Here is a 24,582-nt window from a genome sequence, read left to right on the forward strand (position 1 = left end):
ACTTTTTCTTGTTTCTCACAAATGTGTCGCCTTCCCCTGGAACAATTAGCTGCATTAAATTCTGAAGTGAAAGGCCTCAGCACTGTGCATTTCCACTTATTGTTGAGCATTGCAAGCTGCTGTTGGTTATCATCAGAGCACACCTGCCTCCCATCTATCTCCTTACAGCCAAGCCAGAGCCCTTTGGGAGTTGAATTCTCACCAGGAAATGCTTGCTGCATAAATTCTCTTATAAAGTCTGTCTCTTCCTTGGAGTTGAGAACCAGCAGCTGAGCATTGAGACTTACACATTTCTTGTATGCCTCAATCCATGGGACTTTGTCTGTAATATACTCAATGTATTTGATGTAGCATGAATGATTGTAGTATGTCCATCCTTGTGGGCAGCTTGTACAGGTAGCATCAGTGCCAAGAACAGCAATCATCAGAGCAAGCCATCCTCCCAACAGAATGCTTTGCATCTCCAGAAACATGGTTGGTTATTCAATTTGTAAATTATAGTGAATTGATTTATTAATTGATTAATGGAAAGCAAAACAAATTACTATAAGATTGTAGAATGATAAAATTCCAGATACGTCTTGGTGAAATCCAACTTAAAAAATTTCGACCCAAAATCGAGTTTTTCGATGAAGTGTAGAGGAGATGCTCTCATGTCTCATACCAATGTGGAGCCCAGACTGACTGCCACGTCAACACAATTTTTTTCTCATTCTTAAAAAATGCTTTGCATCTGTTTGGGTAAAGTTGGCATGGAAACATGTCCGTTTATTGCAGTTATAGCTATATAATATTGAAGATGATGATCAATAGTCCATAAATTACACTATAAAAAACCTGGCTCTCGTTTTGTCTAGTCAAGGTCTTGCAACTGTGCGTTATTATACAGGTAGATTTTGGCAGTGATTGTAATATTGGCTCTTAAATGCGGTTCTTGAATTCAAGCATGACATTAGCCATCACTGAGTCAGGCAGCAGATTACATATTCAGTTTTTAGGGATAGGTCATACTTCATGTGAATGTAAAGAAAAAGAGAATTGGATGTCATAAAACAATCAGGGAACAGACTAAGATTTGTAAGCAGCTAAAGCAACCAATCCCTGTGGGCTCTTGTGGATTGGTGGTGGCCCCTCCTTTATTTGTATGTGGTATCGTATCCCTCCTGCTTTAGTCAAACATAAAGATTGAATATTGTGATGTAATTCCTAAGCTGTCTATTGCTTCCTTGAAAATTGCAGCATTCACAACTCCATAACTTGTAATTAGGACATTTGTTTTTCTTAATGGGAAGCATTTTTTTGCAAGAACAAGACCTTAAATTTGTAGGTTTTGACTTAAAATCAGGCAACCACTTTTTCTCGTCATGCTTTAGGCAATCCTTTATTTGCACTTTACACAAGGTTCTACACAATGTTGTTATCAGATCAAATTTTGAAACGTCTTCTACAACTTCATTTGAAGTTCAATAAAGAAAGAGCATGACATAGTGCGAATAAAGTTAAATTGGCTTGAAAGTGCAAATAGTCCATCTTTGAAATTTTTACTTATCACTAACATCTAGACAGTAAAATGTTTGAAAATGCAGTACACATCAGAGAATTTTCCTTTCAATATTGGAAATAGACACACATGCCATAAGAAAGTTGTTTGTTAAACAAAATTCTGAATTTGTTCGATTTGTTTTTTCTAGGGTGGGGCTACGTAATCCCTAAAACTTACACAAAGAATTAATATAGAAGAACTTTCCATGAGTAAAAGTCACATTGTCAACAGCCAGAAAATCACCATCTTACTAAATAGATGCAAAGTTATATTTAAGTATACAGAAAACACTCTGTTTAAGGATATTAAATAATTTCTTGTCTAAATCTCAAGCTGACCTGATACTTACAAGACACCAAATGCAGTAACGTATTTCACATGGATATTGTTTAGAATGTGCAGACAATTTTCAAAAATTCAAATTCATTTTTTTTAAAGAAAAGTTAGCATTATTGCTTAACGTTGCATACCCCATGCTCTTCAAGAGAATTCCTTTTTTTATTTCTTCCAACAAATTTTCTTATTGAGTGTTATGTTTTAACGAAAAATCCTATGTGCCTCAAGTTTTGGACGTGTGCAACTCTCAGAATAAAAGGCTTTCATTTTACGCACAATTCAACCTGCCCTGCAAGAGTGGAAAGATCGTCAGGACGCAAATATTTTGAATTTTGTAAAGAAATAACTGAGTAACCAAACATCCAGGGATTGTGTTTGTTCGATATCTCATCAAAAAAAATATTGGGGTGAAACTTAAAATAGCACAGGGAATGCAACTTTAAACTTCAAAGACACTTTACTTTTTTTCACAATTACAACATAAGTGCAGAATATATTATATAAGTTTAAAATATTTATCATATGTTTTACTCTAATACCAACTCATACTTCTAAACCAACTCATATATTATACTGCGTGCAATAATATATTTCAAGATCACTTTTCAAAGTGTACATAAAGTTTCCAGGCATTCAAAAACATAATTGTTTTATTTTCCAAAAGCTAATAATTAGTAAGGCACTGTACTTTGTCACAATTACAAAACGCAATCAGATATTTAATGCACTCTTTATTTTAGTAACATCAATACACAGGTATTTCCTGGTGAAGGCTTCAATATCGGCAATTTCTGGAGATTAAAGTTAATCCCAAAACTGTTATAAACCAGAAAAAAATCACTTAACTTGAATTGGACCAATCAGTGAGTAAAAGTTACTAAATGAGCAGCAAAGACACTGTTCAGTTTCAAGTTTGTTATCAGTAAGTTCATGTTTTCATTGACAAAGTTGATTTGATGTCATTGAGAATTACTTGTATATTGGCCAATGTAGAGAATGTCATCTTCAGTTAAATCATGTAGATCATGAGTTGACCATTTCAGATTCATGTATCTGTCAAAACATAGTCCTGTTTGATAAAATGATGTTGCCTAGAAGCAGACTGTTGAGATAATTTACCTTGAATCAGAATCAGTCAAGTCTGTAGTTGGCACAGCTCTCCACGGTATTCACAAACTTGTCAGCATCAACCTGGGAGATGGTGACATTGTTGAGATGGCACATCTTCCCTGACAGGTTGAAGGAGCGGCAGTTGGGATCCTTGTAGCAGGCCATGCAGCATTGTATCGGGTGCTTGATGTGGGTGACCATGTAGGCGTGGCCCAGCAGGCAGTAGGGTGTGGTCATCAGGCCAGCATCTTGCTTGCTCACAACTTGGCAGCGAACTGAACTGCTCACTTTTTCTTGTTTCTCACAAATATGTCGCCTTCCCTTGGAACAATCAGCTGCTTTAGATTCTGAAGTGATGGGCTTCAGCTCTGTGCATTTCCATTCATTGTTGAGTATTGCAAGCTGCTGTTGGTTATCATCAGAGCACACCTGCCTCCCATCTTTCTCCTTACAGCCAAGCCAGAGCTGTTTCTTAATTGAATTGCTAGGAAATGCTTGCTGCATTATTTCTCTAATAAAGTCTGTCTCTTCCTTGGAGTTGAGAACCAGCAGCTGAGCATTGAGACGTTCACATTTCTTGTATGCCTCAATCCATGGGACTTTGTCTGTAATATACTTGATGTAGCAAGTGTGATTGTAGTATGTCCATCCTTGTGGGCAGCTTGTACAGGTAGCATCAGTGCCAAGTACAGCAAGCATCAGAGCAAGCCATCCTCCCAACAGAATGCTTTGCATCTCCAGATACATTCTGAGTAAATCCTTGCTAGCAGTTTGCAATGGTAACTCAATCTGAGCTCTCACTGCTGTATCTGTTAGCGCGATCGAGCTGTGGTCCCGTCGGCATCCAATCCTTAAATGATACGAAGCCTTTCCGTAGTGAGCCAGTAACTGTCCATAATTTCCAAACAGATCACTTTATTTGACAGTGAGAGTGACAAGTTATTGTTATTGTTGTCCTACTGTCAATATGCCATCATTGAGACTGGGTATTTTGTTTTGACAAGCCACAACCTGACAATTAGAAGATCAGTCTTCATTAAAATGACAATCTCTTTTTGCTTCCATCATGGTGTCACTATGCAACTCATGTGGAAGGTGGATTTGTTTTCCCAAAAATCCCCATCGGCCACGTTAAACCAGCCAAACTTTGATTTTCATTGTCGGTGGAGAGTTTTGTGAAAGCCGTCGCTCATTAATAATAGTCAATCATTTCAGCAAAAGATCTTTGGAGAGCTACCGATAGAATTGTAATTTACAGTTGATGAGATGTGAGCAAGTAAGTTGTACATGTAGTTTCCATGATGTTGTCATCAGTTGAGGTTCTGTATAGTTTAAGAGATACAGGAACTGGTGATTTTGTTGAGGAATAGCTTGTAAAGAGTTCCAAGTTTTTGTTTGTGTTGAGCTGGAACTTATTGGGTATATCAGAGAACAATGCGCGTGATTTATTCTGCTATACTTCCTGCTTATTACAAATCAATTTGGTAGTTGGCACAGCTCTCCATGGTAGTCACAAACTTGTCAGCATCAACCTGGGAGATGGTGACATTTTTGAGATGGCACATCTTCCCTGACAGGTTGAAGGAGCGGCAGTTGGGATTCTTGTAGCAGGCCATGCAGCATTGTATCGGGTGCTTGATGTGGGTGACCATGTAGGCGTGGCCCAGCAGGCAGTAGGGTATGGTCATCAGGTCAGCATCTTGTTTAATGACACCTTGGCAGCGAACTGAACTGCTAACTATTTTTTGTTTCTCACAAATACATCGCCTTTCCTTGAAACAATCAAGTGCTCTAGATTCTGAAGTGAAGGGCTCCAGCACTGTGCATGTCTGTTCATTGTTGAGCATTGCAAGCTGCTGTTGGTTATCATCAGAGCACACCCACCTCCCATCTATCTCCTTACAGCCAAGCCAGAGTTGTGTGCCAGATGATTTTCTTTCAGGAAATGCTTGCTGCATTATTTCTTTGATAAAATATGTCTCTTCTCTGGAGTTGAGTACCAGCAGCTGAGCATTCAGACTTTCACATCTCTTGTAAGCCTGAATCCAAGGGATTTTGTCGTTAATAAACTTGATATAGCATGAATGATTGTAGTATGTCCATCCTTGTGGGCAACTCATACAGGTACTATCAGCATTGAAAACACCGACCATCAGAGCAAGCCATCCTCCAAACAGAATGCGTTGCACCTCCAGATACATAGTTGGTTATTCAATTTGTAAATTATAGTGAATTGATTTTATTGATCGAGTAATGGAAACCAAAACAAATTACTATCAGATTGTAGAATGATATAACTCCCAATCCGTCTGAAGGAAATCCAACTCTAATTTTTTCATCCCAAAATCAAGTTTTTCATGAACGTGTAGAGGAGATGCTCTCATGTCTCATACGTGTGCGGAGCCCAGACTGACTGCCACGTCAACACAATTTTTTCTCATTTGTAAAAGATGCTTTGCATCTGTTTGGGTAAAGTTGGCATGGAAACAGGTCTGTTAATTGCAGTTATACATGTAGCTATATAATATTGAATATGATAATCAAAACAACAGGAACCAGAGACTGGAGACTCCTGTAAAGATTCTGTGGAGTCCCAGAATTTAATCAATAGACGATTAGTTACGCTTCAAATAACCTGGCGCTTCTTTTGTCAAGAAAAGGTCTTGCAACTGGGCGTTTTTATACAGATAGATTTTAGCAGTGATTGTAATATTGGCTCTTAAATATGGTTCTTGAATTCAAGCATGAAATTAGCCGTCGCTGAGTCAGGCAGCAGATTACATATTCAGTTCTTAGGGATGGGTCATACTTCTTGTGAATGTAAAGAAAAAGAGAATTGGACATCATAAAACAATCAGGGAATAGACCAAGATGTATAGGCAGCTAAAGCATCCAATCCCTGTGGGCTCTTGTGGACTGGTGGTGGCCCCTCCTCAATGAAAGTTATTTTAAGGCTGATGAGATGTTAGTCAGAAGTGTGTGTAGTTTCCATGTTGTCAACATCAGTCTGAGGTACTGTGGAGTTTAAGAGATACAGGTACTGACACCAACTTTCATGACAATTCGACCTACCGTTATATTCCCCGAGAATTGGAAGTTGAGAAATCACTCTCGCTCATGAATATGCATGAGGTATTGTAATATACAAAAGGAGGTAAAGACTGAATCTTGTTTTGTTTTTTTTTTCTTGTCTGTGCAGTTTGCCAAGGAAGAGCTGAGAATCCCGGGCCTGCTTATCATCGACACCCCGGGCCATGAGTCCTTCAGCAACCTGCGGACACGAGGCTCGTCGTTGTGCGACATCGCCATCCTGGTGGTGGATGTCATGCATGGATTGGAACCCCAGACGATTGAATCGCTGAACCTACTCCGATCAAGAAAGACACCGTTTATTGTGGCATTAAACAAGGTGAGGGCATTTCCTGAGAGGTCCAGAATACATAGTTGTGAGTAAACAAAACAGGTGCGCAATAAAACTTGAGGAATTTGAATCTAAATAAAAGAGTTTATCGTCTATACACATACCAAGTTTCAGTCACACTTAATGCGTAATTCTCTGTATAATGCACAGTGAAAATGTACCCTTGATCTCACTTGATACATGTTGACGTATTTATGACATAATTGATTGTAGCTATCTTCAATAGATAGGATTAATATCAGTTTCCAAAGAGGGGTGCAGAATATATGTAAAGGTGATGCGATTAAGCTGAATGAGTCATTTGCCGACCCCTATCGAATTTTGTTGTTTTACATTTTTGAATAGAGCTATCCTTCAGTTTATTTTTGGTGAAAACCCCATGTGAATACGACCTTCCGTTCAGAAGTTATGGGACTTAAAACACAGGCAGATCAGAAAGATGAAAACAGAGAAATCTACAAAGCCAAAATATCACATTTTAACTACTTTTTCTTGGAAAAAAAGTAGTTGACATGAAAGAGGACATATGTAGCCTTCCAATTTAAACAAAAGTCAGTTTTGAAATTTCCACCCCTACTGACCTATTTTGGGCTGTATCTTAAAATCATAATTGTCGACAAACGACTCGTTTAGCTTGATCGCATCACAAATTCCAATGGAAAATTCCAATTCCATTCACAATTCCAATGGAAAATAGTGGGAAAAAAGCAATAAAAACTGGGCAAAACGAAAACCTGTTTCGGCTGGACTCAGTTAACACAGCAAGTTTTGCTGCAGATTGTCATGAGATAACACAGGGTGGTCCCCCCCCCCCAAAAAAAAAACCCCGCAACCTCATACTTCCAATATTCAGAGACCTACCTCCACACTATTGATCATATGGCTAGGACATTTTGTTGGCATGAAAATTACACCAAGAACCCTGATTCGGTCCAGTAGTTTTGATTCCAGCGCCATTTTTGTGAAGCAAAGTCAGGGGCTGTAAGCAGTATTATCGCACACAGTGAACAAAAGGATTATCTTCAAAATTACATTCAAATACTAATTGGTCGTTATTTAACCAACCTTGCTGCAGTGTAGTTCCCCACGTTTGGCACCTCTGTAGATTGTCTTTTTTTTTGGTCTCATGTAGATCGATGTGCTGTATGAATGGAAGAGCAGTCCTCACACAGACATTGCTAACACCGTCAAGAAACAGAAGAAGCACACCAGGGACGAGTTTGACGAGCGGGTCAAAATGACCATCACGGCTTTTGCCGAACAGGTGTGTGAATCAGCGCCAGGAGCATTCACAGAGAATAAACTTCTCATTTCACTATTTCGTCAAAGGGTACTCATTACTTAGATGAAAAGCTAATTAAATGGAAAAAAACTTCCCCCAAAATATTAAAATTCACGGTTTGGTGCAAAAATCATGGAAACTAAGGCAAAAAACCCCAAAAAACTCGGTCTCTGGTCAGCGCGCGTCGATTTTAATCATGCGCATCAACCTTTTTTTTTTTTTCAAATTAACACGGAAGCTACAACAGCGCCCTCTATTGCCGCGCCTCCTCAAATTTTTGTACCAAGGAGCACCAAGGAATGGGGAAATTGCACCAAGGCAAATGATAAAGGGCACCAAGGCAAATTTTGGAGGACACCAATGTATAATGAGGACACAAAAAAGCAAAATAGTACCCACCTTGTCTGTACAATTCAAGCTTGAAAAAAAAAAAGCCACCAAAAAAAACAAAAACGCGTCGCCGCATCTATTCCGGAACTTCGGTCTGACCAGAGACCGACTATTTTTTTTTTGGGCCTTACCAAATGATGTATTGGGCTTCATAAAATTTGTTGAAATGAAACAAACCACTTTAATTGCAATATTGATTTGTCCTGGTCTTGAAAACCTCAAGGATATGCTACCCACAATTACTGGAATATGTGTATCACTAGTCAAGTATCAGTTCAAATGCAATGAAGTTGGTTCTACTCTGGTGTTTTAATGAGAACTGACCTTTGAAGTACTTGACGTATTGCCGTTTGCGACTTAGCCACGCCCCTTAGACAACCCTATGGAATTTGTGTACACTAAGTTTTGTTTGTCTCAGATGTTGAGTGTTTGCGTCCATTTGTATATCTTGTAATTGGACAATATTTCACAAGCTGCGTTGACGTGATTCGAACGCGATTCTACTGCGATAGGTCAATTGTGTAGCATTTCACCTGCTGATAAAGTATGATTTCCTGAAATGAGGCTCAAGAGATTTTTGTCATTAGTTTTCATATGCAGTCGCAACGCACACTGTGGTCTCCATTTTTTTTTTTGGGCCTAATACACTTAAGCTTTTAACTTTTCTTTCTGTATACTTAACACTAACAGTCCCTGAATGGTGCAATCATATATGTTTTCACACATCCTAGGGGGTTAGGGTATGGCGGGATCTTTTGGCGTGGTAACCGAGATGTGTTGTAACTGCGATGGAGAATGTGACTGTTACAACGTCCCAGATATGACTTGATTCAACTCAGTGAGCAGCAGAGATGGCTAATAAATTATCCTCAACCCTGCATTCATGTTTCAAACAAATGGCAATGTTGTTTTGTCTGTCCCAAGTCCTCACTGGTCCTCACAAGTCCCCACAAGTTGTTACAAGACATTGCAAGCCCTCAAAATCCCTTGCACTTCCACACAAGTCCCCACAAAACCCCACAAGTCCTCACATGTGCTTGCAATTCCTCACAAGTCCTTCCAGGTCCTCACAAGTCCCCACAAGTCCCCACAAGTCGTTACAAGGCTTTGCAAACCCTCAAGTCCTCACAAGTTCTTGCAATTCCTCACAAGTCTTCGCAGGTCCTCGCAGGTCCTCGCAGGTCCTCGCAGGTCCTCGCAAGTCCTCGCAAGTCCTCACAAGTCCCTGCAAGTCCTCGCAAGTCCTCGCAAGTCCTCGCAAGCCCTGGACTTGTGATGGAGTTAATAGCAACACTGATAATTGGTGTCACAAATCATGCAGAGTGAATTTTGCATTGTTTGTTTTGTCAGGGTTTGAATGCAGCTCTGTTCTACGAGAACCCTGACACCAAGACCTACGTATCCCTGGTCCCGACGTCGGCCCACACAGGAGACGGGATGGGCAACCTCATTGCTCTCCTGATAGAGTTCAGTCAGACCAGGCTGGCCAAGAGACTAGCTTTCTCGGATGAGCTACAGTGTACAACGCTAGAGGTATGCACTATAGTATGGATAGTCAGGTTCCTGGACCTTCAGTTTCTGACTTTTCTGTCAAATCTAAGGGTACGGGTCGGGTACGCGCATGATCAAAAAGGGCTGGATATGTTCGCAGTACCTCAAGTGATTCTCGGTTTAAAATTGTTATATTGACCAACAGTCCTGAGAAATTAAGTGGATATCAGCATTTTCATTACAAAAGTTGCAGCACAAATACATAATGTTGCACCTTGTGTCTGCATTCACTTCAGTATTAAGTACGCACTGGCACTGAGATGATTCTACTAGCAATTTACCCCTTTGTTTTTAGCCATCGCAAGAGATTGTCAAAATGTCTGGCCCTCTGTTTCTCTAATTTATTTTTATTTTTTGAAGTTGAAGAAAGAAATTGACTGGAGCGGAGTTTGAACCTGCGACCTCCGGACTGTCGTTCCAGTCCTCTACCAAATGAGCTATCCAGCCCTATGTTGGTGGTTCCCCAGTTTGTCAGTATCTTTGTTCAGTTTCTGCTAGTCAGAAGCCATAAACCCGTATATGCCATGTAGCCAGGGATCACGCCCAAAGTTATGAAGCTAGCAACATTAGCAATGCTGCAAACCTGGGAAATAGGAAACGGGTATCATTTGGCGACATTTTTTATTCCAAAACTTCAAATAAACCTTGAAGGGAAACTGACCAAGTGCATTATGATAAAGTCAGTTTTCCTTGGTGTGTTGTTTTCCTTTAAAAGTACTTCACGATAAAGTTTTGCCTTTTGTCTCCCCGAAAGGTGAAATCCCTTCCAGGTCTTGGGACCACAGTGGACGTGGTATTGGTCAACGGTCGGCTAAGGGAAGGAGACACCATCGTCCTAGCTGGTCAGGAGGGACCCATAGTCACGCCGGTTAGGGGCTTGCTCATGCCACAGCCTCTAAAAGAACTCAGAGTTAAGGTAAGACACACGCTGGGGAGATTGTGGCTTTCACAAGGTTTTACAAATAACATTTTTATCAATACCCAAGGAAACATGGCCCAAAATGTTAAGAGACTTGACTTTACCGACTGATGTGTGTTAACAATAATGGCCGCTTTGACACCTAGAGATATCCCATGGGAAGGACACTTGCATGGAAACCTGTGTTGAGAGGAAGGGCAATTCTAAATGTTAACACTAACTGTCTGATCTGTGCTGGAATAACTGTTTGTACACATTCATTTTTGAAGGGGTCTTGAAGTGCAAGTGTTGGTCATGACATTCTTGCACTTTCAGTTTCTTTAAAAAAAGCAAAACTCGCCATGGAGCGTGGTTGCCCCAGTGGCCTCCTTCCCCCCCCCCCCCCCTCCTTGCTGAAACGAGAAGGCAAAGTTTAAGTCAATCCTCAAAAGTCAATCCCAAGTCAATCCCAAGTCAATCCCAAGTCAATCCCAAGTCAATCCCAAGTCAATCCCAAGTCAATCCCAAGTCAATCCCAAATCATACACAACTCAATCACAAGCCAATCACAAGTCATCTAGTCTCAAATCCAGTGAACTGTTCTCATTGTTTGTTACTTATTTTTATGCCTTATGTCACTGCAGAATCAGTATGAGAAGTTTAAGGAGATAGCCGGCGCCCAGGGGGTCAAGGTACTAGCCAAGGACCTGGAGAAGGCCCTGGCTGGGATGCCGCTACTAGCCGCTCAACATCCTGAGGAAGTAGAGATACTTAAGGTATCGTCGTTGGTTCTCTAGTATTTCATTATGTCATTTATGAAATTGTTTTAACCCCGAATTTCTTAAAGCATTTCCACTCAGTGTCTAAAACGAAATTGTCACAAACCTTTCCCAAATGTCCACTTGTGAAGTATTTCTACTGTATATGTACAAATCAGACCTTTTTTGGTATTAAGAGCTCGGTGACCTGATTATGTATTTTTCAAATCTATACATCCATCATATAGTAATGGTCAAGGAGATTACAGACTAGGAGTATTGGATCATTTCTCTGAATCATTAGTTAGATGTCATGGTTAATTGGCTCTGTCACGGACATCACATGTACCTCTACAGCACCACTCAGGTGTACGTTAGGGGTGCAGGGCAAACAACCATTGTGCCTCTCTTGTAGCATGCATAAGAAACTAACTTGACCCTCACCAGATGTCACATACAGTGGCAGTGATCAAAATCGGATGGATTTAGGATGACTTCAAGAACAGAGATAAGAGTGACAAGATTGGTCCACTGCCAACTTTGACTTTGTTCCTACTTTGCAGGAGGAAGTTGCTCAACTACTCAAGGAAGCGCTCACCTCCATCAAGCTAGCGGACCTAGGGGTGTACGTCCAGGCTTCCACGTTAGGGTCCTTAGAAGCTCTCCTGGAATTCCTAAAGACCTCCCAAATTCCTGTAAGTGAAGCTTAGAATTTGCATAAGAGGATTTCCCATGAAGACAGTTGATAAAGATGCTCGACGACTTTTATTCGCCAAATTAATTGAAGTAAAGAGTGGGGGAGTGTGGCATAGTGGTCAGGGTTTGTGACTCATGATCAGAGGGTCAAGGGTTCAAATCCAGCCGCTGGCCATATTTTGTGTCCTTGGGCAAGCCACTTTATCCCCACTTGCCTCTGTCCGACCAGGGGTATAAATGAGTAACGGCAACCTGCGATGGACTAGCATCCCATCCAGGGAGAATAGATAATATTCTCAGATATTTCGCGCTTAGGAAACAAGAAATAAACGCCGGCCTGATGGGCCACAGTGGCTCGCGACAGACTTTACTTACTATAAAATTGTAGGGTGCCGTTCATCCTAATTGTAAGTCATGCATGTTATTGTGCCCTCCCTTTTTGTGTTGTACTTAATTAATTACCTTGAGCATCTCATTGAGGTGGATCTGGCGCATTATACATTTTCTATATTATTATTGTTGTTGTAATTATCATAATCAAACAAAAAAATTAAAAGAGCTTTGCCATAATGTATCAATAGTGTCAGTAGTTGGAAAGATGTCAACCACCTGCTGTCGGGATTAGTTTTGGCCGAAATGCACCATTTTTGAAAAAGACAAGCTATATCGGCCAAAATTTAAAATTAAGTCAAACACCACAAATACTGACTCTTGAGAGTCATTTGTACACGATACTTCTCACTGTAACTTCATATTTTGCATCACTCCGAGGCCCTGCCGTGGAGTGATATGTGCTACGACGACAGGCCATGTACAGCGGCCAAGTTCAAGTTCAAAACACGGTGTGTTCAAAACCAATGGGAACCACTGATGTGTATACATGTCAGGGAAAGCTTGACGATTTAACACGTCATCTGCCGCTGCGAATATACATTGCCAGATAGTGTTTACATGTCCTCCAGTGTAAACTGGTTTAAGATTTACTGTACATTTCCAAGCTTCCATGTCAGTAATCAGATATTAATCACTTAAAACTTACAGATAATATTTTGCAAAAAACAAGTTGTGAAGACAAATCCTACTTTTTGTTCACAGTATGCTGGTATTTCCATTGGACCAGTGCACAAAAAGGATGTTATGAAAGCATCGGTCATGCTGGAGCGAGATAGTCAGTAAGTAAACTTTCCTCTCGCTGTTGTGGTGGTTTGAGTAAGAAACTTTCGAGGATCAATCCCCTAAAAGTTGCTGATAGCCTGTGGAATCCACGATGAGCTGTTGACAACCCTTTGTCAAATTGTTTACCTTGTGGATGAAATACTCGGCATAAACTCAATTAAGAGTACTTTCCCACAGTGTTTGGAAAGGATTCTAATGGGAATGATGAAGAGATTGTGGATTTGAGTAGAATCTTGCAATCTGTTTAAAGGTGGCTGTCTGACATTGCTCTAGCTTGTATCAAATGGACCAGTTTACGAGGTAAAGCAGACTTTGCACTGAGTGATCCTGCGTCTCTTAGCTGAAACACTGAATGGCTGCAAAGGATTGGGCTTGACCTGTTGCACAAAATTAGAGGAGAATGCGATTTGAGGCTTTGCATGGTGGATAGAAGTGTGTGGATACACCATATACAGTTACACTCCGAGAGAGGTGGCTTTTAGAAGAGCCGGTGAGGTTAACTTGGTATTTTGGTCAGAATGCTCCGTCATCAGGAGAATGCCTAAGCTCTGGGAGAGGAATCCAATAAATGAGAGAGGTGACTGGTTGACTGATCCTTGTCATCGACATTTCCTCTCTGCAGGTACGCTGTCGTACTTGCCTTTGACGTCAAAGTGGAGCGGGACGCCCAGGAGATGGCGGACCGGGAAGGCGTCAAGATCTTCCAGGCAGACATCATCTACCACCTCTTCGACAAGTTCATGGCCTACCGGGAGGAGGCAAAGCGGAAGCTGAGGGAGGAACACAAGCACATTGCCGTCTTCCCCTGCAAGCTGCGGGTCATCCCCCAGTTCATCTTCAACGCCCGGAATCCCATCGTGGTGGGCGTCAACGTGGAAGGCGGCATCTGTAAAGTGGGCACGCCCATCTGCGTGCCTTCCAAAGAGGTATGTCCTCAGTTCTTCTGGGTGTCAGTTTCATAATTTGCTAAGTAGAGAAGTCTGGAAAGCATGGAAAAATAGTGGCAAAAAACAAGGCTACCGGCTGCACTATTATGCACTGTATCTTGATTTTGGCCGGTGTCCAAAACCTTGTCCCTCTTGCATGTCGGGAATCTTTAAGGAATCCCGCAAGTCCAGCCTTTTAGCACACCAATTTGGAACCTTAACTGTCTTAAAAAGTAATATTGGCTGGAGCAGGTGCTTAGTCCAGAAAAGAAGTTCTTTAATTCTCCTTTCAGGTCGTTTTTCAATGAGAATATCCAATTTTGTGTGATTATTAGACAAACATGTCATTGGATATTTTACGAATTTGTCACCTTTTCCTGTTTTTTTTTTTTATATCATCTCAACAGAATATCCTTCTTGGGGCGATATCGAGCATAGAGGTCAATCACAAAAATGTTGAGACTGCTCGCAAAGGCCAGGAAGTCTGTATCAAGATTGAGCACACGGGCGGCAGCGACGCACCCAAGATGTACGGCAGACACTTCGACAGTCAGGACCTTCTTATCAGCAGGGTGAGGCAGATGTTTTTAGGATGTTGAGGTCTGTTTACCCCGGCTTCAGGCTGACATTCCAGAGTTGGGCAAAGGAAATAGCACTAGAGAGGACTCGTGTTGACCCGAGTAGATTTTTGGTTTCAGACAGACAAAATTTATGTTTGTATTTTCTAGTGACTGTTGCAGTCAAGCTTTCAATGTAGCTGCCCCTAAAGTGTTTCAGATAATGAACATTTCATGTACTTCAATTCAAATGTGTAGAATATTCTGGTTCAGCGCGACTCTAGAATGCCCATGTGAAACAAGGTGTTACTGTTATGTGTTTTTAAGTTGTACAAAGCAAAAAACTGACGAACAAACAACATGTGAGGACATAAGTTCCTCGGTTGGTCACCTTGTCTCATTTCCTGGAGCTGCAAAGCATGAAATATTGCTAAGCATGTTGTCTTGTTGAGCTTACACCAACTTGGAACCAGTCTCATGAAATTTCAGCTTGGAATCTGTTTGTTGCTGAGCAAAATGTTTCTGTACTAAGCACAACTAGTGAAAGATACAAATGAAGGCATTGGACTTCATGTCTTTTTTTTAAAACAAATAGCATTCTCAGTTTCAATACTAGTGGATTCATTATTGCAAGTTTCATTTTTTTCTGTGGTCAGCGTCTAATTTCTGCATGTTACCCGTGTTGTATGTGAGGATATACCATACATAGATGTCAAGTTTGTTGTTATATTTTTCAATCACTAACGTATTTAACAAAATCGTATTTTTCTACATTTTTTGATTTACATGCAGATATCCCGCGAGTCCATTAACGCAGTCAAGAAATACTTCCGGGAAGACCTTGAGAAAGCCGATTGGCAAACAATGATAGAACTCAAGAAACTCCTGGACATCTTATGAATAGAACGGACCTGGGGCTTTCCCCAAACTTACCTTGAAAAAAACCCTAAAAAACCCAAACAAACAGAGACTTGTCATAGCAATTGTTCCATGTGGAGAAGTATGGAGCATCAACAGGCAGCAAAAGATGACTACTACACAAAGTGCATTTATTGGCAGGCAAGAATGCCGTGGAACAGTCCACATTTTTGGATTTTACAGAAGTGAATTCTGAACGTTTTAAGGCAAACTTTTGAACTGAACAAAACTGCAACACTACTTTTGGATAGAGGTGACATATCACCTTAAAAATGGTGTGACTCTGCTAAATTTACAAAGAGAAAGTTCCAGCGACCATCAAGAGATTATGTGGAGTGGATTTTCCACACGGCATCAAGTTTCATCATCTAATGTCACAGACAGTTACGTTTGAGTAAGGCTTTGCAAGAAAGCGCATCAGAGTGAGATGAGTTGAGCGTTTAGTGGAAGATAATGAAATGCAGAAAACCCGACATCAAATGCGGAAAACAATATGGCCAGCTTTGCTGCTGTGGGCGACCTTTACGGAGTAACCACTAACTGCTACAAGAACTGAACACATTTTCCTAACAGACCACATTGCATTGTGCCAACAAGTTTCATGATTATTCGTAAGATGGGGTTTCTTGCGTCGGGGTGATGTAAATCAAATTAGGTTTTTTTGCCCTTCACCGATGTATAAACACTGTATACTCAGTGTGTTACTTCCCTTATGAATAGTTAATGCGGTACCCGCTACTATGTACATCAGATTCGAACCAGCCAACCTCGGTGGTCGAGTGGTAAGACGTCTGCACTAGAAAGCAGGAGGTCGTGGGTTCGAGTCACACCCGAGTGATTTTTTCCAACTTTCACTCGGGAGGTAACACACTGAGTATACAGTGTTTATACGTCAGTAAAGGGCAAAAAACCTAAATTGAAGTTTCATGATCTTAACATGGGTTTGCTAATTATGACACCCATCATTGTTAGTCGCTGTGAAACCTGTGATTTTTGGGCAGGAGCTGCAAAATTCATCTTTAAACTTTCTGGGAAAAAGATCCTGGGTATTTCGTGTTGAGTTTAGCCACGTTATCCCTGTTGGGTTTATATTATTCCTGTGAATTTTCTCGTCCTGAAAGGCATATAGGATCATTTGCAAAAAACTGCCAAAATATTTATGAAATATCCTACGTAAGCCACAGCCGAATGATGTGGAAGCAGTCTTAATTTGAATTTTTTTTTCTGTGTTTGGGATGATATTTTACTCTCAATTTTTTTTTGCAATTTAAATGCTGTCTAATACTTTTCTTTACATTTGTCCATTTTCAGTTCACTTTTAGTGACCATTATTTATTATCATCATCAGTTTCTCTTATTATGTCATGTTTCGTCTTAAAAATAAGAAGTATGGGGTTGGAAGAAACGGGCAAATTGAGAAAAGGAGAGGATTGTTTGAGAGTCCTACATTTGGAAAGATAAACATTTTTGACTTGGGCGATCCTTGATCTGTAGATCATGCCACTTGTCAGGCGTAGCCAAAGCATTGGTTAATGGCATGTAGGATCAATTTGTAATTTCCCGGAAAAGTACCTACCAATTTAATGATAGAATCCTTGCTCAAAGTGAAGATAAGACTGGTATCAAATACCCTGTGAAATTATTTCACCTGAAATGGAATCAGTGCCCGCAGTCACACTTTTTGTGCATGTACATGTATTAGCAAGGGAATCTTGTTAAAAGACCTAACAAAGTTTGCGTGTTTTGTCTGTAAGTTCTCAAAATGTATCGTGGCCAATGAGCTAAAACAGGTAAGCTGTCACCACCCTGATGCTTCGAAGGCAAAAAAGAGGGCAATAAGCAAATGATCCTGCGTACCTTAAACTGTTGGTTGACTTGTGTTATACATGAACTGTGTATTATGTGTGCTAATATTGAAGTGCTAGCATTCAAGTTGAACTACATGGGCAAACGTCATCGTGAAAATATGTACCTACTGCAACGTGACCATTGATAACATGCAGCCGATATTTGAAAAGCTGGTTTAATAAAACTGACTAAATTTGACCTCTCGTGGTTTGACAAACTTGCTGCAGTCATATTAGGCATTTTCAGTAGACCGATCTATTGAGCGCAACCCACTGCTCATTTCGGCAACCGTCTTGTGCACCTATCCAATGTTACACTGCACGTTCCAGCCGTGCGAGGCGTATGCGCGTGCACACATCAGACTCTTGTGGATGCCTATCAGGTATTAGTCGCAGCAGTGATTGACCCAAGTGCCATTGGATGGGTTTAATGAATCGGTCTATCGTCGAGCAACTCGGAAGTTACGCATCTCGTAAAATCTCACAGACGTTACACACATTTTTTTTTTTTTTTTTAATATTCCATATAGAAAATGGTGCTAAGGAAAATTTGAATGCTGTAATCTTATGTATGTAGTCCATGGTGAACTTCTGTTTTTGTGTACCAAATCAAGGATAGCAGTTATACAGAATGGAACATTTGGCAAATGGGTAGTTACGGGGGGGGGGGGGGGGGGGGGAGAATAAAATCCCATCCTTTTGTTGATCTGCCCCTTATAATAATCCTTTTCAGTTATTGTCTAACAAACTTCAAACTTTTAAGTGCACTGAAACATTATATTTTGAAAGCGTATAAAGTCTTGAGATTTACCATCCTTGAAAACTTCTGTGGCTGTGCCCTATCAGACTGGTCTCATAATTTGAAGTTTATTACAAATTTCTCAAGTGCTGTGTATAGTTAATGTGAACCTTACGAAGAATCCTACCGTTCCCAATTTCAATTTCTGGACTAGTTAAAACAGTGCCCTTCCCAATGTCTTACTTTTGAACCAAACCATAGTTATATATTTTTTCGAAATCCTAAAAAGCAATTACTAAGGTCAGGCTGATATTCTTGTATGGTCGAGGCAGTGAGTTAGACACGTCTGGATTTGTGCCTATGAGAGGGGAAAACAAGAAGTTGTGAATAATAAAATGCTATTATGAAAGAAAAATATGTGTCGGTGCGCAAAATGTATTGTTATTGTTTGTCCATAATTGTTGCATAAATGATTGGGGGGGGGGGGCAATTTGAAGTTCCCTATTCCTGAGGTTTCGATATCTTTGCAAAATAAGCTCCAAGTTAGGTCAGCTTCATTCAGCTACGATGAGGGAGTATCTGAGTCGATTTTATGGGAAATCGTCCTTGTTTGGGGGGGGGGGGGCTATTTTAAGACTGGTTCTTTTAATGCCTAAACTGCTACAGCTGTATTTGGTAGACACAGTTGAACAAGCAGGGATTGTTTAAAAAAAAAAGGATTTATTGGGAGGAATTTAAATATTCTTTATTTTTTGTAAAAAGAAGTTATTTTGTCAAACCCCCCCCCCCCCCCAATTGTCCCGCCCCTCTAATTGCCAGACAGCGCCCTCAGTCACTTTCAACTCGGCCTTTTTTTGGCAATGACAGGTACCTGCACGAAACCTATCCGTTGAGCATGAATAGATATCTAGGGTACCAGTCTACCGTACATCCGGGTTTCTTTCTCTTTCACTCCGTCTGTCAAGATGGCGGCTCAAATCTCCAAGAAGAGAAAGGTAGAGATGACCTAAATTCCCCCTTTCCTCACAAAATAAAATAAATATTGAACTGAAAGCATAGTTTGAATATCAAATGACATTTGCGTGATACTTTTTGTGAACGATGACGTGATTTAGCAACGATTCTGGTGGATTGAGTCCTGTCGTACTGTGTAGTACCAACGTGTAATAAATTTACGTGCGTTCATGTTATTCAAAATGTTGATCTTGTCTCTATTTCTACTTGAGCAATATTGCCGTTTGATCCCATTTATCCAATTTAAGTGTTCAAATAAAAAATTGGGTGTTTAAGATGTAAATTAAAGAAAATACGTTGTTTTCTCGTCAATTAGTTTGTAGCTGACGGAGTGTTCAAGGCAGAACTGAATGAGTTTCTGACTCGTGAACTTGCTGAAGATGGGTACAGTGGCGTGGAGGTGCGTGTGACCCCAACCCGCACTGAGATCATCATCATGGCCACTAGGACACAGAATGTGCTTGGTGAGAAGGGTCGTCGCATCAGAGAGTTGACGGCCGTGGTGCAGAAGCGTTTCAACTTTGCCGAGGGGACCGTTGAGGTAAAGTTTCAGCATGTTCAGGTTGCAATTTTAAGGGGTCGCACTAAAAAGCGTCAACACACCGTCAACACAGCATCAACACATGACAGAAGCGTCAACACACCGTCAACATATCCAAAACACATTCTGAATTAACAAAAATGGTATATAATTGTAAAGCATAGAATAAAAGAGAATTTCCATTGGTTTGAGTTTCCATTTAGTTGTTAAAAATATAGTATTTTCACGCGAAAAAATGACCTTTCGCTTGCACGGCCGTTGTCCGCCATCTTGACTTCGCATAAAGCTTGGACGACACCATTTTAGTAGGGGTGTGTAGGTAATGACATTATCTTGTCATAAACAACAGAGGGATACCAGATCTGTGAGGACTGAGGATCGGAGTGGTGGATCATTATTTTGTGAGTTGTGTTTATGTTTCATTTACTTTATTGAAATGGACATCTTTTGGTATTGGCCGGCCGCGCCCTCTCTGTTGGTTTATTGTACAACGCTATCACCCTTTAGCACAATGGTATGGTCCGCACTGCCACTGAGGCAACTTGATGGCAGCCGATTTCGGAGCGGCACGGAGAGCCAATTTTCTTGAACTGAAAATCGCAATTTTCAGACGTTTAACCTATTAATTTTAAGCCAAAATCTTGTTTCTGACCATACTATATGGGTTACATACTGCTTTTGTCACTTTTAATGCATTTTGGATGTGTTGACGCTGTGTTGACGCTGTGTTGACGCTTTGGAGTGTGTTGACGCTGTGTTGACGCTTTTTAGTATGACCGATTTTAAGTGTGGCTTCGGAAAGAACATGAAGAATGTTGCATCCAGACGTCATTTTTTTCATCATGAGCCTAGGCCCTATATCATCTCAATGAAAGTCAGTCATTGCTAAAATGTTGAAAAGACATGAATCTGGGACTGAGCTGAGAAGTATTTCCAATTTTGTTGAGAAATACTTCGAAAATGTTTTTGAATCTCCATAGACTGATAGATTTTGTACACAACCTGAAGTAGCATCTGGATACTACATTCATGACATTCTTTCTGTGGCTTCAACATGTTCAAATGAGTTTGAGAGTTGTGTCAGCATGGTCAGGCATGAACATATCTTTCAGTAAATCTTTTAAATTAGACAGCTAAAAATTGTTGTTTATTGAATGTTCATTGATGTCATAAATATACAATTGATTAGAAGTTCTGGTGTCAGAAACATGCCATGTTGTTGGCCCTTTATAACATACTGCACGGACACCATTTTGAAAATTGGGTCCGCGCCTGGTATTCGCGACGGAGCCCTCAACCAATTAATGGTAAATTTCACTTTTCATCCAGATCATAAGTAAACTTAAGTACCTTGATCTTAATCATCGATCTCTTCTTGTATATCAGGTGGCTGTTGTGTGGCTGTTTTGAGGGTGAAATTTGATGTTTTTGTTGGCAAATGGTTGGGTCGTTAATTATTTGGATAGCAATTCAACTTGGGCCCTACTATTGCTAGACCATGTCCAAATGTTAAAAAGGTGATAAGTAGGGCTCAAGTTACTCGGGCTACCATGATGTATACAGCTAAATGTTCATCATTCATTTAACTATAAATGCACACCACACATGCTGGGTGGGTATGGTGGTTTTTCTGAATGCGAAATGTATAGGCAGTGATGAGAACTTTATTTATTTCCATTTTGTATAGCTGTATGCTGAGAAGGTTGCTACCCGTGGTCTGTGTGCCATCGCTCAGTGTGAATCATTGCGTTACAAGCTCATCGGAGGTCTGGCTGTCCGAAGGTATACCCAGCAATTCTATCCTGGAAAGATTTCCATATACGAAGTTCACTCAACACCCTGTGTACAAACCCTATGAGATTGGACTGAAAAATTCTAAGTGTTTTCTAAGAAAATGCTTGTATTTTCTCACTGCTCAAATTGACTTTGGTGACATGAAATTGCTATCTGGGGGCTTGTTAGTCAATACAGAGGAAAATTAGTGAACTTCGTATACGGAAATCTTTCCCATTTTTACAACTTTGTATAATATGATTTTATATAAGACAATACTGAAGTGATAGCAATTAGCATTCAGGTGGGGGATGAGGTTGACGTAGTGGTACATTCCTCGCCTTCCACCGGCTGTGACCTGGGTTCGAATCGTTCAAAAATTGTTAAAATCCTGTAACTGAAAAGTACCTGTGGCAATCTGTCATTCATTTTGTGTGGATTGGGTCCTAATTTCACTCTGGCAGGGCCTGCTACGGTGTGCTGCGATTCATCATGGAGAGCAACGCCAGGGGCTGCGAGGTGGTGGTGTCGGGCAAGCTGAGAGGTCAGCGTGCCAAGTCCATGAAGTTTGTGGACGGCTTGATGATCCACAGCGGTGACCCGGTCAACGAGTACGTGGATACGGCCATCAGACACGTCATGCTCAGGCAGGGTGAGTGCAGTTGTAGAGTTTAGTTCAATTGTGGATTTGTTTTTGAAAGGGTGGGCTCGTATGTGCATATGGTTGTCAGACATTTCATGCATAGGTAGTGTGAGTGGAGTTGAGAGTTTTAGTGTGCATTTTTGTTAGAAAGGGATGGGCTTTCAAAGAATCTTGTGTGGGTTTCTCTGAACTTTTTTCAGTGTTATCCTTTTCGTTGTTTTAACCCTAACTCCCTAGGCATTTTTTGCTAAGGTCTTCATTCCTGCAAAATCCTCCAACTGCCTCCATATAAAAATTGCATACCAACTCAATCCTCCAAAATCTGTTATTTTATTTTAATGTGGTCCTTACAGGTGTGACCCTGCCCAAATCCTCCAGCAATCACTGTCAATATGTTGAGGCAGAGCCAGTGACATCCTGGAGTTGTGTGGGGGATTTTGAGTAAAACCTAGGCCTAAATTTATGCACAGCTGGGCATATTAACAACACATGATCTGGCCCAAGGCCTTGACACAGTACATCCGCCAAAATCAGCGTCACAATTTTGCCATATAGCTTCAATCCTGGAAAAATCCCACAAAATTTGTTCACTTGCTACACCGATATGGCAGGCCTGGGATGATATTCAAGTTGTGAAAGTTCTTGTATTTTTCAGCATGTCCTTTGCAGAAAACCGACTTTGGTTGGGCATGTAGAATATTATGCAAGCCAATTTCCATTTTTCTTCCTCATTTCTGATCCAGGTGTGCTCGGCATCAAGGTCAAGATCATGCTGCCCTTTGACGCCACAGGCAAGAGTGGTCCCAAGCGCCCGCTCCCCGACGCCGTCAGCGTAGTGGAGCCCAAGGACGAGGAGATCCCCTCCCAGCCCTACTCGGAGCAGAAGGGTGTCAAGCCCATGGAGCCTGGCGCTGTGGCCCCCGGCCAGCCCCCTCAGCAGGTACCCGTAGCTGGTGCCATGGGACCTGGAGTGGTCCCCCCTCAGCAGCCTCCTGCACCCCAGATGGCCTAGATAGAGGTGAGCACTTACTCATACTTCATTCATACTATTCATGTGAACTTGTTTAATTTGAAGATGCTGAATTAGAAGCCGTGGCAATCATCTGGCATGGCTAACTTAGATTCTGATTGAGATTAAGATTCTGTTTGAGATCCGATTTGAACATATCTTGGGTAATTGTGTGGCACGGATTCAGGTCAGAGTAGTGACCAGGCTCTAAGCAAAACCATGCTTTATTTTGTCTTAAAAAACTCAAATCCATTCCCGGGCGTTGGGTTTCATACGAAGTGAGCAAGCTTCTGGTCACTGCAGGTTTTTTGAAAATTAACTTGGCAGCTGCATCACAAAAAAATGACATCTGCATCTCAAAGAACCTTCATTGTTTTAATGAGTATACATCATTCCCATGGAATAAGTGGGAGATGTTTGTAAACGCCAATTCAATGCATTTTTCATGGTGCATTTGTGTAGATTAACAACATGGTGGTGATTTATGCTGCTCTTTTCAATAGCTAACCCACTGAATTAATTCCTTCTCCCCTTTTTTATTTGACATAGGTCAAGACGCTGAAAATCACTGAAGATGCCACCTGTACCCATCTTGGTGCCCATCATAGCACAGTGGTTATGAGAATCAAAACACCGCATCTCTAAACTCAAAAACAAAAACCTGTCATGTAATTATGAAAAAGTGGAACCAATCGGCACAATGCTGATTGGGTATGTACTAGGAATGAGCCGCAGACTGACAACCTATATTGAATAAAATAACAAGGTTTCTGTCAAGATACATTTGTTTCCATTGTGTTTTTCTTGCTGTCCACAATGTGTACCTGATTGCAAGTTAATATTATGGTAATTTAAAGGAATGAAGAATTTTGACTTTGGGGAGGGGGAAGATTGTTATTTTGTAACATGTGAATCTTCAAAATCGTGTCTTTATTGAAATAATGCCCCCACTCCCCCCAGCTCACCCCCAGCAAAAACCCTTGCATCTATATGAGCATGTAAAGGAAGGATGAAAGACTGATGTCAATGAGGGTTAATTTGGAAATTCGGTCCTGGAAGATCATTTTGGGCATCTAACTTGATGCCTTCTGGGGATAGAAATTGAAGACCGAATTCCAGTCAAAAAATGCAGAGATGTATCGGAAAGTGTGAAATTGAAACTTGGTTTATGGCAGTTTTATTAAAATATATTTTTGTCTGATGGGGCTGCTGTGTGTACTGTAGTAAGGATTATTTAATGAACAAAAGCCCATGGGGGGGGGGGGCAGCATTACAACTTGACTCAAGTTTTGAGCGAGGGCGCTATTTAAGTGCTAAAGCACTGAATTGTAACATACCCTGTGTTTTGACAAATTTGTAACGATACACTGTTTTTTTTTACAACTACAGTAACTGGGTAATGATTTTTACTTTTAAAATGACTGAAAGTTAAAGAAAATACGGTCGTTTTATTG

At 40.8% G+C, this 24,582-nt stretch overlaps 2 protein-coding genes across 2 annotated transcripts in view; both read left to right on the forward strand.

Moving 5' to 3' along the window:
* Positions 1-15,665, forward strand: part of LOC119728622 (eukaryotic translation initiation factor 5B-like) — a 30,847-nt gene extending 15,182 nt beyond the window's left edge. Inside the window, exons 15-24 of the mRNA XM_038200933.1 lie at positions 6,189-6,398; positions 7,543-7,674; positions 9,433-9,615; positions 10,388-10,549; positions 11,176-11,307; positions 11,853-11,984; positions 13,081-13,157; positions 13,784-14,087; positions 14,495-14,659; positions 15,437-15,665. Coding sequence (XP_038056861.1) covers positions 6,189-6,398; positions 7,543-7,674; positions 9,433-9,615; positions 10,388-10,549; positions 11,176-11,307; positions 11,853-11,984; positions 13,081-13,157; positions 13,784-14,087; positions 14,495-14,659; positions 15,437-15,544 — 1,605 coding nt within the window. The 3' untranslated portion in view covers positions 15,545-15,665. The remainder of the gene's footprint in view (positions 1-6,188; positions 6,399-7,542; positions 7,675-9,432; positions 9,616-10,387; positions 10,550-11,175; positions 11,308-11,852; positions 11,985-13,080; positions 13,158-13,783; positions 14,088-14,494; positions 14,660-15,436) is intronic.
* Positions 15,666-19,012: 3,347 nt separating this feature from the next.
* Positions 19,013-23,909, forward strand: LOC119728611 (40S ribosomal protein S3-like). The gene is made up of 6 exons (XM_038200913.1): positions 19,013-19,143; positions 19,479-19,703; positions 21,391-21,485; positions 21,941-22,128; positions 22,863-23,137; positions 23,678-23,909. Exons 1-5 carry the CDS (start codon positions 19,114-19,116, stop codon positions 23,129-23,131), a joined length of 807 nt encoding a protein of 268 aa, XP_038056841.1. The 5' UTR covers positions 19,013-19,113; the 3' UTR covers positions 23,132-23,137; positions 23,678-23,909.
* Positions 23,910-24,582: the final 673 nt, after the last annotated feature.

The sequence above is a fragment of the Patiria miniata genome, unplaced genomic scaffold (genome assembly GCF_015706575.1).
Source record: "Patiria miniata isolate m_02_andy unplaced genomic scaffold, ASM1570657v1 HiC_scaffold_20, whole genome shotgun sequence".
Classification (NCBI taxonomy): domain Eukaryota; kingdom Metazoa; phylum Echinodermata; class Asteroidea; order Valvatida; family Asterinidae; genus Patiria; species Patiria miniata.

What these genes read in the sequence shown, in the direction of transcription:
- LOC119728611 (XM_038200913.1), top strand. Translation starts at nt 19,114, where the DNA reads ATGGCGGCTCAAATCTCCAAGAAGAGAAAG. An exon ending in TTGCCGAGGGGACCGTTGAG is followed by an intron (nt 19,704 to 21,390) that starts GTAAAGTTTCAG and finishes CATTTTGTATAG; the next exon opens with CTGTATGCTGAGAAGGTTGC. An exon ending in ACACGTCATGCTCAGGCAGG is followed by an intron (nt 22,129 to 22,862) that starts GTGAGTGCAGTT and finishes TTTCTGATCCAG; the next exon opens with GTGTGCTCGGCATCAAGGTC.